The sequence below is a fragment of the Manduca sexta genome, chromosome 5 (assembly GCF_014839805.1).
Source record: "Manduca sexta isolate Smith_Timp_Sample1 chromosome 5, JHU_Msex_v1.0, whole genome shotgun sequence".
Lineage (NCBI taxonomy): Eukaryota > Metazoa > Arthropoda > Insecta > Lepidoptera > Sphingidae > Manduca > Manduca sexta.
The window spans coordinates 6591280-6607993 of record NC_051119.1 but is presented as its reverse complement, the minus strand read 5'-3'; the positions used below and the strand labels follow the sequence as shown (position 1 = coordinate 6607993).

Below are 16714 nucleotides of genomic sequence, written 5' to 3'. Positions count from 1 at the left end.
TAAAATCTTGACTAACTCGACGGTCTCTCAAGTGATATCGTACTTTAGTGCGAAACCGAATCGTAGCTATCAGGGCCCTTAATCTGTATGATAGTGTAAACGCGTAACGCGGCCGTGCCATGTTATCATCGATAAATGTGCGTGGAATGATATTCTGTAAGCTAAATTTCTATAGTCCTAAAAATGATGCGTTGTCTTACGTGCTTGTTACGCACTGTTAAAATAACGTGCGGGATAGAGAATAAGGCTCCAGTACGGCCCTTAGATTAAGCATCTCTTGTCCAAGGTTAACAGGTCTATTTTAAAGCCATGTAGAACTATGTAGTTATTATAATCGTGACGTTACCTTCAAGTGAGTGGCTTGCTTTGATTGATAGTCAGAATTAAATTTAATCTTATCGCTTACATACGTACTTTGACGTCGATTTGAAGACCGTTAAAGGTTGATTCATAATTTCAGTTAGTAAAGAATTTTAGTAGATGATAAAACTCAAAATATAACACGTTACATAGTAGAAAACTTGAAAAATAATAGAATAGAAAGCTTAAAATGCGTCACTCGTATTACAACGCAATGAAATTTAATATTTTCTTGTATTGAAAAATTCTTTACCCGCAAAAAAACAAAGGCTCAAGCAAAACATGCGCTATTGTTTTCTTCGTATAGTGTACCAAATTGCATTACTGTGTGCACTTGATTTTTTTCTTCGTCTTGGAATGAATTCTTGGGTATGTTGTACAGTTGGTTATTGCAGAATATTCTTCATCGTCGATAAAGTTGGTGCAAAACATTCTTGTGATATTGTTCTCCAAGGTTGATTTTGACTGAATGTGGCTTGGGTTCGATTCAATTAACACCATTAATTAATAAGATGCCGTCAAATATAACATGCAATAAACACCGCTCCATATATTAAAGGACACAATAATTTCTTTTGCTAATTATTATAAATGTAAGTGCTGACAATGAATGATATCAAAGGGAAGTTTCCATCGTCACGAGTCAAGACATCAAAGAGATGTCACTCAAGTTCTGACACTTGCGATTTTCACACAGTATATTATTTTATTTTTAAAATGAATGTAACGGGTACAGTCGAGTAATCTTTTTTTTTTATTTTTACAGACTAGCATAATTATGTCAAGTTTGGGGGGTAATCATCTCTCGTCTACAGTCTATTGAATCCCACTCCACTTACAATGAGGTGTAGTGGGGTAATTTTGGCGTGCTGGGGCCTTATTCTCTATCCCGCACGTTATTTTAACAGTGCGTAACAAGCACGTAACACAACACAACATGTTAAGGACTATAGAAATTTGGATTACAGAATACCATTCCACGCACATTTCTCAAAGATAACATGACACGGCCGCGTTACGCGTTTACACTATCATACAGAATAAGGGCCCTGTAATAAAAAGAAATCTCTCCGTTAAACTTAGGTGACACGTGACAAACATGTCAAGACAAATGGGAGCTTCAGACGTCACCAACCACCGCTTACCTCCAAACTGAACCGATATTATGTCGCATAGCCGGTGTTTGTTTGCCTTCAAGTCCTCATTCGATATAATTACTTACTGATATTCCGAACTTGGCTAAATATATGATGAATAAATATAACTTAAATCATCAATAAATTATTATTTGCATTAAAATTTGAACAACTGTGCACGCGTTTGTACCATGGTAAGTAGACATTAAAAACGTGAAATTGCGAACTCCACTTCAGTCGCTCACCTCCGACCACCATGGATGGAACTATCAGAACCTTTCACCGAATCCTCTCCCTCCTTGGCATTTCTTTTTTTGCTGAAGAAGGATGGGACTCCAAAAAATGGCTGGCGCTACAAATATTCACATTCATAAACGGCTTAATCATTTTCATCTTTACCAGCGGTTTTGTGATTGCTAATGTATCAGATCTCGTAATGTTCATCGATGGAGCATGTATATGGTGCACGGGGGTGATTATGGCAATATCTTTGGGTGTGTGTTTAGTATTTAGGAAAGGTTTTCGAAATTTTCTCGATGAGATGGTCTTTGAAGATGCTGTCTTAGAGATACCGTTAATTAAATTCGTGGTGATGGCAGAAGGGGGTGTAAAAATGGCAGAATTGAAAACCTTAGTGCTGGAAAGCCAGGAGAAGTTGTTGAAGTATACGAAGATCTTATTGAAGACGCACTTATTTGCCGCTTCGCTTTGTGTGACTTTGTATATCTGTACGCCTGTTTATCTCATGATCATGACTGATGACAAGTCTTTACGGCTTTTAGGTAAGGTTTATTGCATCAGAATAGCTTTATGTCTAATATTTTTTTAGTACTTTATGTATTCTCAAAAATCTTTTGCTTGCAGCTTTGCCCATGAGTTTTTCATTAAAATAAAAGTAATCAAAATATGCCTTTATTACTTGAAATAAAATATCCTTATTGTTGAAAGATTTCTAGATCTGTTGGACAGTCGTTCCAGAGATTATCACGAAACAAAATCATAACCTTTTAAACTTATTTGTTCTATTTTATCGATTAATAATTTGTTTGATTTTGAAATTCTTCGGCCTAAAAAACTTTTGTGGTTAGATCTGCAATGTTTCAGCATTTGACATATGGTTTCCGTGGAGTTTGGAGAACTTCAAGGTCTACATCGCCTCGTTTGTATTCCACGCGTACGGCGCCAGCCTGTGCTGCATTAGTATGTATAAATACTTTAACCTAACCTATCAATTGAATGGTCTAAAGTCTAATCGTCTTCAATGTATTGCAACTGTGATAGAAATATCATGATATTTTTATTCATATGAATGATGGGAAGATTATATGATTCTAAGTGACACGAGAATGCGTATCTAGATATTTTAACTATAACGCGGTGGATGGCATTGATACCTGATCATCTTCAATTATAAGAAGTCATATCCCGTAATACCTAACACTATTATGTCAGAACAGTTTTTGTGTTCTGGTACTTATCGACGGAAATTTGCAAACATTTCTAAATAAAAATTTTATTTTATCAAAATTTTAATTTAATTTAAACAGCCTTGCGAATTAGCAAGACCTACTACGGACCTCGAACATCCAAAAAATATTAGCTCAATTTCAGCGAATCCTGGATTCCAATCTACCATCATCCTCCTGGTGGGACAGTTAATCCGTCAGCTGCGGATCCTCACCTTCATTCTGCTGAATCTCAATGAGTTAGTCATTGAGCTGGTTGGCAACAAGAATCCAAGATGGCAGGCGCATTGCACATCAGTTTTGGTACAATGCGTCAAACATTATATTAAACTTAAGAGGTTAGTACATCATTCTAGGTTAGGTATAATACAGATTCTATATTTGTGACGCTACAAAAATGGTTGTGTTTCCTTCATCTACACACATGTATATTAAAACAGAACCCGGTTTATTTGTACATTGGAAAAAAGTAATCAAAGAGAAAGACGTGACTTAATAAGAGTAATGTAACTTAAATCAGAGAATTTTAGAAGTATTATCTGTCTCTCTATTTTGTTGTTTATTTGTGCTCACATATCTCCGAAACCACTAAACGGTTTTTCATGTAGTTTTCACAGGTGGACAAAGTATAATTAGAAGCAGAATATATTAAGCTTTGCTTCATTAAAATGGAATATCAGAAAATATAGTCGCTTTTCTCAGATATTTGACTCTCTCTCTCTTATTTTTTAACTTTAAAACTTTTGTTGGAGTTTTACGCGGACGGACTTCTACTTCTTCTAAAAAGCTAGTATTAAAAAAAGTCACTGCGCAGACGTCAGCTTTTGCTGCAGATATATGACATAATGGCGGTAAAGAGCTGATATTGTAATGTATGTTTGTATAATTAGTAATGGTAGTACTATTAAGTGATTAAGCATGTAAAGCCAATGGTCCTGCACCTGATTTCTCTCCGGCCGTAACCACTTCTGCACTATATCTCCCGCGTACTTGGTTGATCTCCGTTGAGATAGGCCGCTGTGACCCCGGGAAGCGGGCGCTCTCTCCAGCCTGCTGCCCAACCTAGAGGGTCCTGGTATCCCTTGCCGAAGGTTGTACCACGGTATCGTACGGTCCATGTCACTGTACGGCAGCCCGGTCTGGGCTGACGCCCTCGGGGAGCGTTCTGTCACCCTCCTGCGGGACCCGCAACGCGTAGTGGCGCAGCGGGCGATCAGGGCGTAAGGCACGGTCTCGTTTGAGGCGGCTTGCTTGTTGGCCGGATTCCTGCACTGGGATCTGGACGCCAGAGCCCTGTCAGAAGTCTTTCACTGGCGGGAGGCGTTCAGTCGCGGGCAGCGCCCGGCCCTGGACGAGGTGGAGGCCATGAGGGCCTCCCTACGGCGAGCTGCCGTGGAGGAGTGGCGTCTCAGCCTGGAGGCCTCGTCAGCGGGGCTCTGGACCGTCTACCTACGAAATCATAATCTTACGTACTTATTTTCAGATTCAGTAACGGCCTCAACTATATCTGCCGGCCATTTTATCTCACACTCATATTAGTATCTACTATGTTGGTTTGCATGTGTTCTGTCAAAATTGCTACTTCTGTAAGTATGTTATCAGTAGAAACACTTATATCCACAAACGTTACTTGGTTGTGTATAGACCAATACCAATTTATAATAATATATAAAGCTGAAGAGTTTGTTTGTTTGAACCCGTTTATCTCAGGAATTACAAGATTAATTTTTATTTATTAATTGGTGTCTGGTAGTTGAATCGCATCCAGCGATTGGCTCGGGACAGAAAAAGGTGGCATGATATAAATGAGGCCTTTGCCCAGCAGTGGGACTCTACAGATTGTGGATGATGATTATTTATTACCTACAATACTCCTATAGGCTAAATTTTATCCCGGGATAATATTTACGCCGGAACAACTTCTTCACGCGGGCGGAGCTGCAGGCAAAATCTAGTATACTTCGGAATAATAAGCTATTGTAGCTTATACATTAATGATATTTCAGTTAGTTGTCTGATGAACAAGGTATGGATAATTATATTTCTGATCCTAGAGGTAAATGCGTTATGCACTTAAAAAAACAAATAAATAAAGAAATAACAACATACTAATTTTGAAGTCGGTGCCAAATTTAAATAGAATATTGTCGTATATTTGTTCGTATATTTAATTAACAATATTATTGAAGGCCGTTGAAACCGGTTGAAAAGATTGCATGGCCAATTTGTTTTGTTAGAAGACAAGTTTTTGTAGATATAACAATAAATAAAACAACATCCTAAGAGGTTTAAAATAGGGAACAAATGTCCACCATCCTCGGTTAGCGAAAATGTTTTATGTTTCAGGAAAAATTAACTCCAGACACTATAAAATATTACGTGCACGAATTCTGTTTCATACTAATAGTGCTGATGTTTTGTCTTCTGGGTCAGCAAGTTGAGAATGAGGTACGTTGTAGATGCTGTTTCATATTGCTTTGTAATAGGGTTTATAATAACAATAATAATAATAATAATATCAGCCCTGTATTATTACTGTCCCACTGTTGAGCACGGGCCTCTTTTACTACTGAGAGGGATTGGGCCTTAGTCTACCACGTTGGCCTAGTGCGGATTGCTAGACTTCACACACCCTCGGAATTCCTATAGAGAACTTCTCAAGTATGCAGGTTTCCTCACGATGTTATCCTTCACCGTTAAAGCAAGCGATAATTTAAAAAGAGAAGTGCTGCAATGCGGTATCGCACAGGGACGGTTATGAGCAGTTATCTTATTGCAACAAGATAATCCGGGGCCGTCCCGTATGCGCCGAAGAAGGCCATCGCGGGTTTTGGTTGGTATGTCCAATGCTCGCTCGGATGCTATACTCCCGAGTGTCGACATTGGGCCGTAAGACTGGTAATATAACCGTTCTACTTAACCCCCGAATGATGGTAGCGATAACGCGTTATTGCTCGCGAAAAAACCAAAACGCTTGTACAATAAATCTTTTTTTGCCACGCGTTATCGTATTGGAATCGACCAACACAACTCTACATCGAGAAGTTGGTTTTCTACAACGTTTTCTTATATTGCTTAACAGATATCGTATGTCGTTTTATGATACAAAATTTTGTATTAAAACATATCTCTGAGCTCCCAAAGATTTTCCAAACGTACTAATTCCGTGGTGACGTTTGACAGTTGCTACCCTCCTTATTTCGAATTGACAGCTAACAATAAATTGTTTCTAAGACCCTAGAAACACCGGTTACTTTTTATTTCGGAAAAAACTTATACCGGGATTCTTATCCCGAAAAAATCTTTCACGCGGGCAGAACTGCAAAGAAAAGCCAGTGATTATATAATTTTTGCTTATATTATAGTGTAGAGAGCTAGAAGTTGCCGCATTGGAGAAGTGGTATATCTTTAACAAACAACACCAATCAAACGTACGCATATTCCATATAGCCGTGAGTCAGCGCATGCCTATTTACATATTCGGAACTATCCCGCTGTCACTGCCGACATTTACTTGGGTAAGTTGGAATTTGAATTAAGAAAATAATATTCTTAATAATTGAAACCTCTTTTCTTGTTTACGAATTAAAATTAGTCTATCAACAGAAATAGAATTAAAAAAATATCTGTTCAAAGGACATGTCCAAAAACCGATTTTTATTTAACAGTAATTCTAACCAAGATAATTTATATATGTTTACCTCGGTGGCGTAGTTGTACTGCATGCGTAGTACGGCAGCGCATTGGCGTCTTGTGTTCGAATCCCGGGTCGGGCAATGTGATATTTGGGTTTTTCTGCTCCGTATCAGCCCGGAGTCTAGAATTATTGCATTTATTGATGGAAAAACAAATTAAAGGCCTCTGATTTTGAGTATTGAATAAATTAATAATTGTTGCTACATTAGAAAGTATCTCGAAAAAAGTAAATGTGTCAAAAATATAGTTTATTTGCGACTAAAAATAACTGCGAATAACAATATTTGACAGCTATATATCGGCGCTTGCAAGGCTAATTAACTTAAGTGACATTTGTTTGCGACACGACAAGTAATACATATTTAAATTCAGCAATTTTTTTCTAATTTTTATTGAAGTTAGTTAAAATTTTTCGAAAATAATGTCACTTATGTTAATTAGCCTTCCAACCGTCGATATGTAACAAAAATCAATTCTTGATAGATATCCATTCCACCTCCTTTGCCTAATCAATGAAGTTATATTATGAGTTACTCCGCCACATTTCTTATTTTTTACAAATGGAGGGGTCTAAAATAATTCTCTTAATGATTCAAATCCCATATCATTTTATTATTCTATGAGTTTGAGGATGGTTGGAATTTGTTCGAAATAAAGAACCAGCCTGTACAATCAGCGGACATGTCCTTAATTTTATAATTAACTAGCTGACCCGGCGAACTTCGTACGGCCTAACAGTCGATTCTTTAATATATTTTTATTAATAATTATTCTGCTATTCGGGACACCGAGTCAGCTAGTAAGATAAAAAAAGAAAAAAGATAAATCAACAATTACATTATGCCAAAAAATAAAAATTATAAAACACTTAAAATTCTTTCCATCGTTCCATCTAACGTCACAACTGTTTTGCTTTCCCGGACCCCTCCACTAACACTTAAACTTTATGGTATGGTATCAAATGGAATTTTAAGTATTATTATGAATCTTTTGTATGGGAATATAGAAAAGTGTTGTTTTTAGACATTTTTAGACAATTTTTTAATTTTTTCTCTCCGTAAGAACCACCCTCGTACTCTAAGAAATATTATAAAAAAAGAATTAGCGAAATCGGTTCAGCTGCTCTCGAGATTTGCGCTTAGGAACACATTCAGCGATTCATTTTTATAGTATAGATAATTTTTTTAAGTAAATAATTTATTCTATCAACTTTAAAAGGAATAATTAGAGATTAATTTATCAAAGAATGTGGAATAAAAAAAAATGTTCTTAATAATGATTTTATGGAGCCCATATTACTTTTCTTGAAACAAGAGCTTTCTGTGGTAGGTAACTTATTGGTAATTTATTTTCATAAGATTTATTATTTATATTTGTGACAAAGTCGCAAATGCTACTCAGATTATTATTTCCGCCGTAAGGCTGCAATTAACGAAAAACGTACTGACGGAAAATGATTATGACTTTAATACATGTTACAACTTACTTAGGACTGTTCAATAGTGATTTGGATATATATTTTTTTGTCCATAATTGCTTTAACAACTTTAACAACTGATAGAGAACTTTAGACGTTTCTACAATATTACGATATGCATCATTTAGGGACGGGTCCGTGCAGCTATCTTAGTGCAACAAGATACTCCAGGGCCGTTCCGTATGCGCCGAAGAAGGCCACCGCGGGTTCTGGTTGTTATGCCGGTGTAGGATATACAGGGGTTAGGGACTCGGTCCAATGCTCGCTCGGATGATGATATACACCCGAGTGTCGACATTGGGCCTTAAGACCGGTGAAACCAACATAACCATTCTACTAACCTTCCACGTGGAGGTAGCGATAACGCGTTTTTTTCAACGCGTAAAAAAAAATAAAAAAAAAAACGATATGCATCATTAATAATATTTTTGTTACAGTTCATGAAGACCGGGTCATCTTTCTTCACATTAATGATGTCTGTATTAGAAGAAGAAAATGCATAGATAATTAAATAAATATATCAGTAGATTCATAAATCATTACATGCACTTAAATAAAGAATATATCAGTAGATTCATAAAGCTGTTTCATTTAAAGATTAGTATTTGTCGAAATAAACAAATCGCTTTAGACGTAGCTCGAAAAAAAGGTCCTATTACGAAAAAAAAATATACAAATATATAACGATATAAGCAAGCCACCTGCTTGATATGAAATAAAATAATTTATTTAAACCTGTAAAATGTTATACATTATTTATATTACGGCATTATTAAATCTACCAACAGTTCGGAAAGCAGTTTTCACCAGAGAAAAGGCAAGAAGCTGTGGTATTGCTCTTTTCAAAATCAGCTTAACGTAAAACTATAGTACATGATGCAAGGAAAAAAATACAATTAGCTTTTTATAATATTATTGTTTAGGGTAGTTCATTTATATACATGCAAAATAGGTAATAAATATTTTCCGAATCGTTTGGAATGCGACAAAACATCAAAATTATTGTTTGAAATAAATTTGCCTCTTCCTAATTTTTATTGTTAGTAAGTAATTTTGATTGCACATGATTACTAGTTTGAATAAGAGAGTATGCTATATATGTACAGTCACCCAAAACAGGAGCTGAACAAATTCAAAATTTCAAATCGCCTTTAATCTTTTATATAGTCCGTATCCACAATGTTTTATTTCTTCACCAAAATAAACTTAACTGTAAGAGTATTAATTCTGTCTCAAAGACGAGTGTATAGCAAAAACAGGATATAAGAATATTCGAATCTTGGTGGGCAGACATTAAAGATAAATAATATACATACATATAATAATACTCCAGAACTTTGTGTGTTTGTAAATTGTAAGAAAATTAATAAAAAAGAGGGTGACCAAAGAGTACTAGAAAACAAATCGGCGATTATTTTTCTAGTTTTTTTTTTGCCTTATGAGGCATACGAGCAAACGGTCCGCCTGATGGTAAGCAGCATCCGCCGCACATGGACTAAAGCAATGCCTGAGGCACAGTCAAGCCGTTGCCTACCGGTACGCGAACATTCTTTTTAAATTCGTTTAAAAAAGGACAAGTCATAGCCCACAGATGCAGAGAGTTTATTCCAAAGGCTGCACGAGCGCAGCAAGAAGACTTTTGCAAATGCACCGTGCTACTACGGATGTATTCAATATAGTAGGGATGAAGTCCACTGCAATGGCGAGTGGTAGGATGGTAAAAAGGGAAGGTGGCCACCATATTAAACTTGCACATCTCTGAAACTTCTTAAGGGAATTTCATGTAGTTTCACAGGCGGACAGAGGATATTTGGAATCAGAATATATTATTTGTTTCATTACATCGGATATAGGAAAACAGTTATATATGAAATACTTCGGGAAGTGATTTATCTAACTCCACGTATGCGGAGGTGCAGTCAGAGCTAGTAATATTTGCTTGGAATATTGTTTGGAGGACAAGGAGTTATTTAATTTTAATTGCAGTTTTCTAAAAATGGTATAAAACTTAAGTAATAAAAGAACGAGCGTCACGACGGAACACCTCTAAGTATTCGCACCAATCAAAACTTGTCAAACTCATTTTGAAGGAAGTTTATTGAAAATTTATTCAAAAGACAGAGGTCCCAATAATTTGAGCATAACTTATATTTTAGAACTTTGTGGAAGTAAATTAGTCTCGTTACGACGATCGGTGATAGTCCATCTTTGCTTTATTAACTTTGTGTGCCCATAAATATTAATTAAATTTTATTTTGAGAGGCTAATGACTTCGCGAATGGAATTATTGAGAATTAGACGACCAATTTAGGGAGTTAATTTGAGCTATACCTTCTTAAATGAATTGTGGGCTTTGAAGTTGGTAAAATCTATATCCTACTAATATTATAAATGCAAAAGTTTGTAGGGATGGATGTTTGTTCATCTCTCACGAAAAAACTACAGAACGGATTTGGATGAAACTATACAGTAATATTGGTTATACATCAGAATAACGCATACGCTATAATTTATAATGATTTTGTGTAATTTGGTCATAATATAACTATACATATCAAGTAAGTAAAAAATATATATATCCCGGAAAACTCCATACGCGGGCTAAGCCGCGAGCAAAAGCTAGTATTATATAAAAATGAATCTCTATTTCTCATGGCGATCGCATCACGCGTGAACTGATGGAACAATGGTGCTAATTATTTTTTTGTTTTGTTAATTATTGCCAGGGGAAGATCGTATGAAAACAAAAAAATGAAGAAAATTCCGCAGCTTTTAAAGTTTTATAAAACTTGACTATTTTTACTTCGCACATGTTTAATGAATTTAGCAAACGGCTGCTTTTTTTATATATATAAAACAAATTTATTATATATAATTCCTTTCTACGTCTGTACGCCTCTGAATTCCTCCTAAATCGTTAGATCGATTTTGATGTCATTTTATATGTTAACGACTGGGTCCTTGGATGGTTCAGATTTACAATTAGATACGGTAGGTGGCGCTGTACACGAGTTTTAGGTTTTTATCACCTTTTTGGGCAGGACAACGTCTGCGAGGTTAGTTATTTATAAAAATCTTTATATATCATAATGTTGCGTGTAAATTATGATGTCAATCCTCAGGTAACAAGGATTTGCTGTTTAAAAGTCGGTAAATCAGATACTAAAAAGAGACTATATTTATTTTATTTGACTTGCAATGTTTGTATGTATGTGCTGGTCAGATCTTGCAACTGAGTTTTAATAAATAAAAAATTACTTAATAGTAAAGAAACATTTTTAAACAAGCATTTCTTTAAATTCTCTAAAAAGAAAGAAATAAACTTTAAATAGAATCAGACTTTGTTTTATACTTTGTAGAGATAAAAGCTTGTCGCGATGTGTACTTATGTCAATATCTAGTTATAAAGTTATAGTTTTATCTTTAAATAAAAGCTTATTTTTAAAAATGTTTTTATTTGCACCTATACAGATCAACTCTTGCAAATCTTACTTCTTGATAAAAATTATCGCTTGGCCGGTAAAAGTTCTTAATGTTCTTAGCATTATTGAATTTGAATAATATATTCAGATGTATTAATCCGCTCCAAAACTCAATTAGCTTATGTAGCTCAGAAAGCCGATAGGCTTTAATGGCACTGGGCTGGTCACGTCAGCCCTGTGTTTGACAAGATTTGAACTCTGATACTGCTAGTAAGATGTAGACAAAATAAGAGATGACGGGACGAACGGCATTCATTTAAGTCATTGACGTATATTTAAAAGTAAACTGGTTTACTATAGCTCTGGATTGCGATTTATGGAAGAATGTTAGGGAGGGGGGAGTTTTTAAAATTTAGAAGTAGACATTTAATGCATTGAAGTATTTAATAAACCAAGCTTAAGCTGTTACTTAAGAGCCTCTTCTCAGCTGAGTTGAGCTGTTACCTAAACTAAAGTCAGCTCTCAAGTTCGACAGTGTACTACGGCCCTTAAATATAGCCTAATTATCACAAGTATAGAGTGTCACTTTAACAATAAGTATTTCACACGAAACCACGTGCAAAACATAGTCTAAAACTTACGAAATGCGGCACACATTTTTATGAAAGAACTGTAGTGTAATTTTGTTCGTAGTTTTGTCAGAGATGCTTTCTTGGAACATATCTACTGCTGAGTCAATCAGCCAAATAACTTTGTAGGAAAGGCTACCTTTGCAAGACGGTATTACGCGATAAATGAAGCTACAGTGTTAGTTCATACGGGCAAAGAAACTCCACTGCAGCTGATGTTAAGAACAGTGGCGTTTAGATAGTGTTAGGAACTGAAGCGATTTCTATTAAAATAAAAGAAATATCACTGAGTACCGATGTACTTTCACAAATCGACGGTCCTTATTAAAATGAACTGCATTTATTTAATACAATAAGGATCGAAGTGCTTATCGCTATGGTAATATAACACTATACAAGAAACAAATGTTAAATGTTATGTTTTGTTATGTTGTTATGTTATGTTTGTTTAATTCGATACTTTACGCAGGGACCGTCGAAACATTACACAAACCAAACAACCAGGGCCCTTATTCTGTATGATAGTGTAAACGCGTAACGCGGCCGTGTTATGTTATCTTTGAGAAATGTGTGTGGAATGGTATTCTGTAAGCCAAATTTCTATAGTCCTAAACAGGATGCGTTGTGTTAAGTGCTTGTTACACACTGTCAAAATAACGTGCGGGATAGAGAATAAGGCCCCAGTACGACTATTAATGCATAACTACTCGCTCTCAACTGCCAACTGCTCGCTGCCGACTGACGCCTGCCCTGTTCTGACAAACGCTCAGTGTTTTATAGCAAAAAGTATCAGAAATACCCTCATGAAAATATTTTTATCCTAACAATAAATTATCGATTGATGAGAGATGATCCCTCGCCAGTCGACACAATTATGTCGGCAGTTCGATATTATAAAGTCGACTTACGTGGACTGCTATATCGGGTTTTACACTTTGTGTACGGTGGTCTATCTGGGTGGAAACAAATGTCTTACTGTTAACAAAATTGTTGCATTCTGTTTAAGCTTCGGTTTAATCTAATAGTTTTATGTGTAAAATAATAAATAATTTTAGAAGATACAATCATGACATAGATTTTATTTAAGAAGAATGACAATCATTTTTTATATTCCATTTTTGTAAAATAATATATATCGTAATTCCATGACAAGCAGCCAGTACGTCTGTTTCGGTTTAAAAAGTTTTTATTGATATATTATGGCTGCAACTCGTGATTGTCGCGAATGGCTCTATTGACTCTCCTGAATTACTTACAAACATACATTTTTACGCTAATCAGAACAGTTTACGGAAGTGACCATTATTACATATACCTTTTTCTTCCACAAATTATAGGCGTAATGCATTTTCTTTTCGCAGTGCCATTATGTTTAACAGTCTATCTCTAGACTTGCACATTGACTTGTTCTGTACGTCTACAAAGGACATTAAAAAAAATTAAAAAATCATTAAAAATAATCTAAATGAGGAATACTTTAATAACACTGTGCACTAGATTTTTTCGTGACTTTGCCTTTATTATTCTTAGTCATTGAGTAGTATGTAAGTGGCATCATCATTATAGAGGGTTTGTGTACACCCTGGCTGTGATTTCCCTCAATTATTGTATCGCATATTTATACTGTTAATTTATTGGTGGAAGCTTGTAATGAGCAACTTAATTTTACCTACAAATGTCATTTACTTTATTTGTTATTAGTCTGTAAGCTTTCCTTAAATAAAATAAAAAAAAAAATCTAATAAAGACCTTGAAGCCGGTTTAATATTTTTCTTTACGGGCATGCCAAAGTGACCCTTCTGCAGTGGTGAAGCGTCCATACAACCCGATTACTACCGGCTTCCCTTTTAGGTTTATTTATGTTTGTCTTAGTTTTTGCTTTGTATTAAATTGACAATATGTTAACTAAAGCATTTCTTGCCTCGGTTTACCTTTTGAAAAAATTCACACGTCGCCACTGCCCTGCTGCACCTGATGGTAAGTGGAGGGGAGTCCTATAGAATATCGACTGACGAGAGATGATTACCTCTCGACAGTCGACACAATTTTGCTGGCCTGTTGGAACTGGATACAAATAGGCCGATTTTAGAATGCAATAGACTTAAGTGAGTTGCTTTGGCGGGTTTTAATACCTTGTGTACGGTGGTCGCTATTCAGGCGAATATAAAATATATGCTACTAACAGCTAATAATAGGGGACCGGACTCATTTTTGTTCTTTATTATTATCAAATATTTACGTTATATAAATTATACCACAGAAAGAATTATTTAAATCCGGTAAAAAATCAACAAGTTATAAGCCTTTTAATTTCGGTAGAAGGGGTAAGTAACAAGAAACAGAAAAGAGGCGCAATACCCTCGGGTGACGTCATCGGGCATTACGACGCGTACGAAAGATAGAGATGAAGCGATATTCCCACTTCGTGCCCACTTTGGCACATAGTAAAATTTGAAATATGAATTACTGGCTCATTTTTTAACCAATTTTAATGCAGTTTTCGCAGCAGGGTTTCTTTTTCATATTATTAACCATTACTTTTATTTATTTATTTATTTAAGGAAAACTTACAACTAGCATAACAAAAAGTAGTAAATATAACAAAAAAGATAAAGGTCGATTAAAAGTTTTCACAAATACAATACAATAATCTAGAACAATAATAGGCAGATAACCAGCCTAGAGACCTACATATTTTAAAATTACATATAGAATAATGTACAAAATCAAACACAGGACGGTCCCCTATTTTACAACTCGAATCATACTTAGATTTTATCATATTTTTTATCGGTGGCGTAGTTGTATTACGATACGGCTGCAGTGCTGAGATCTCGGGTTCGATCCCAAAGTCGGGAAAAGTGATATTCAGTTTTTCTACTAAGTGAAAAGCCCTGAGTCTGGAATTTGTGCCTGATATCGCGATAGGTTCGCTTCCTATCATAGGACGGACAATGTACGGTAGTAAGTGGGTGCACCATTTGCGTCTCTGCTAACACCTTCAGTAATTAAAGGCATGAATGTGTGTGATTTACTATGCGTACATCTTCACAAACATTCACAGCATTAAAAATCTTATTATCAAGTGCAGTAGGGTCATATTGCTGAGACTGAATAAAAAAATGAACTACTACTTTGAAATTATAATGAGGTCACAGGTCAGGTAGATGCATTTTTCATTTAAAAAATATCATTCAAACCTGTGTAATAATACCGAAGTTAAGGCAACGTCTGTATAGTTTTATTGCGTAAATAATATTTATGAACTTATTTTATTCCATGTATACCGGAAACTTGATAACACAACACAACTAACAGAACATGAAATAGCTTATGTTAGATTGTTTGTTGGGACAGAAGATCTCTGGGGGTATCAAGCCTACCATCAGAAATGAAGAAATCCGTAGAGGAACGAAAGTTACATAGCATAGCAGCAGTGGGCAGGGTGCCTAGCCAAGCCAAAGTGGCAGTGGGCAAGGCGAATAGCTCACAAAACTGACGGCAGAAGGGTCAAAAAAAAGCTCAAGTTTTGACAAGACCACGTACCCGCAAGCGCAGCTTTAGATTTCCGCCTCCAAGGTTGACAGACGAATTGATAAGGTCGCAGGAACACGCTGGATGCAGGCGGCTTTACAGGACTATTTAGAAATCTATAGGAGAGGCCTATGTTCAGCAGTGGACTCTATGAGGCTGATGATAATCATGCATATAATTTGTATGAGATTTTATAACATCTCTTATCATGTATGACTCAGGAAGTATCATCCAGACAGCCGTAAATCAAATCAAACGTTTCCAACATAGAAAAAATGTTTCCCTGACAATTAAAGGTTATTAGATTATATCCAAAGTTTGACAAACAAACCACCCAATGTACGTTTGACATAAAAAGTCACGTCAAACTAAACAAAATAAATTGGCGCCAACATAATGTAGTACAGGCAGTGATTACGAAGGCACACTGATTTATGAGGAAGCTCGAATCGTTTAAGTCAGCCCCTTAAGTGCGATTGTTCTGGTTCCAATGGCAGGTTCCAATACTGGGAGCCAATATTTACACGGGCTGACAAACACCGTCGGCAAATTAAAACGATTTTCTTCTATAGACATTGTGGATGGATCGGAGTGTGGTTTTTCGTTATGTGTTTTATTCTGATGTATTTTGTAGCAGATAATCTTGTCTATATATAGGTATATCTATATATAAAAATGAATCCCTATTTCCCTTGGTCATCGCATCACGCGTGAACGGCTGGACCGATTTCACTATTTTTATTGTTGTGTTTGTTATTGCCAAGAGAAGGTTCTTAAGAAAGAAAAAATTAAGGAAGGGGAGCGGAACGTTAGAAAATTTAAGAAAACTGAACAGTTGTTTGAAATAATTGTCAGCGATTGACAGAATGCGTGTATCATAGAGCATTACAATAATAAACACTATGTTTTTGAATATTTTTTTAATAATTATACTTGTTTAAATTCAATATTGCTAGTTAGGACAACGTCTGTTGGGTAAGCTAGTTATACTATA

General features: G+C 35.7%; 1 protein-coding gene across 1 annotated transcript; it reads left to right on the top strand.

Annotated features, from left to right (window-relative positions):
- Positions 1-1403: 1403 nt before the first annotated feature.
- On the top strand, positions 1404-8751 carry LOC115449373. Its single transcript, XM_030177175.2, has 7 exons — positions 1404-2278; positions 2601-2696; positions 3108-3300; positions 4446-4548; positions 5309-5410; positions 6328-6480; positions 8573-8751. The coding sequence occupies exons 1-7, from the start codon at positions 1753-1755 to the stop codon at positions 8636-8638; spliced, it is 1239 nt and encodes a 412-aa protein (XP_030033035.1). The 5' UTR covers positions 1404-1752; the 3' UTR covers positions 8639-8751.
- Positions 8752-16714: the final 7963 nt, after the last annotated feature.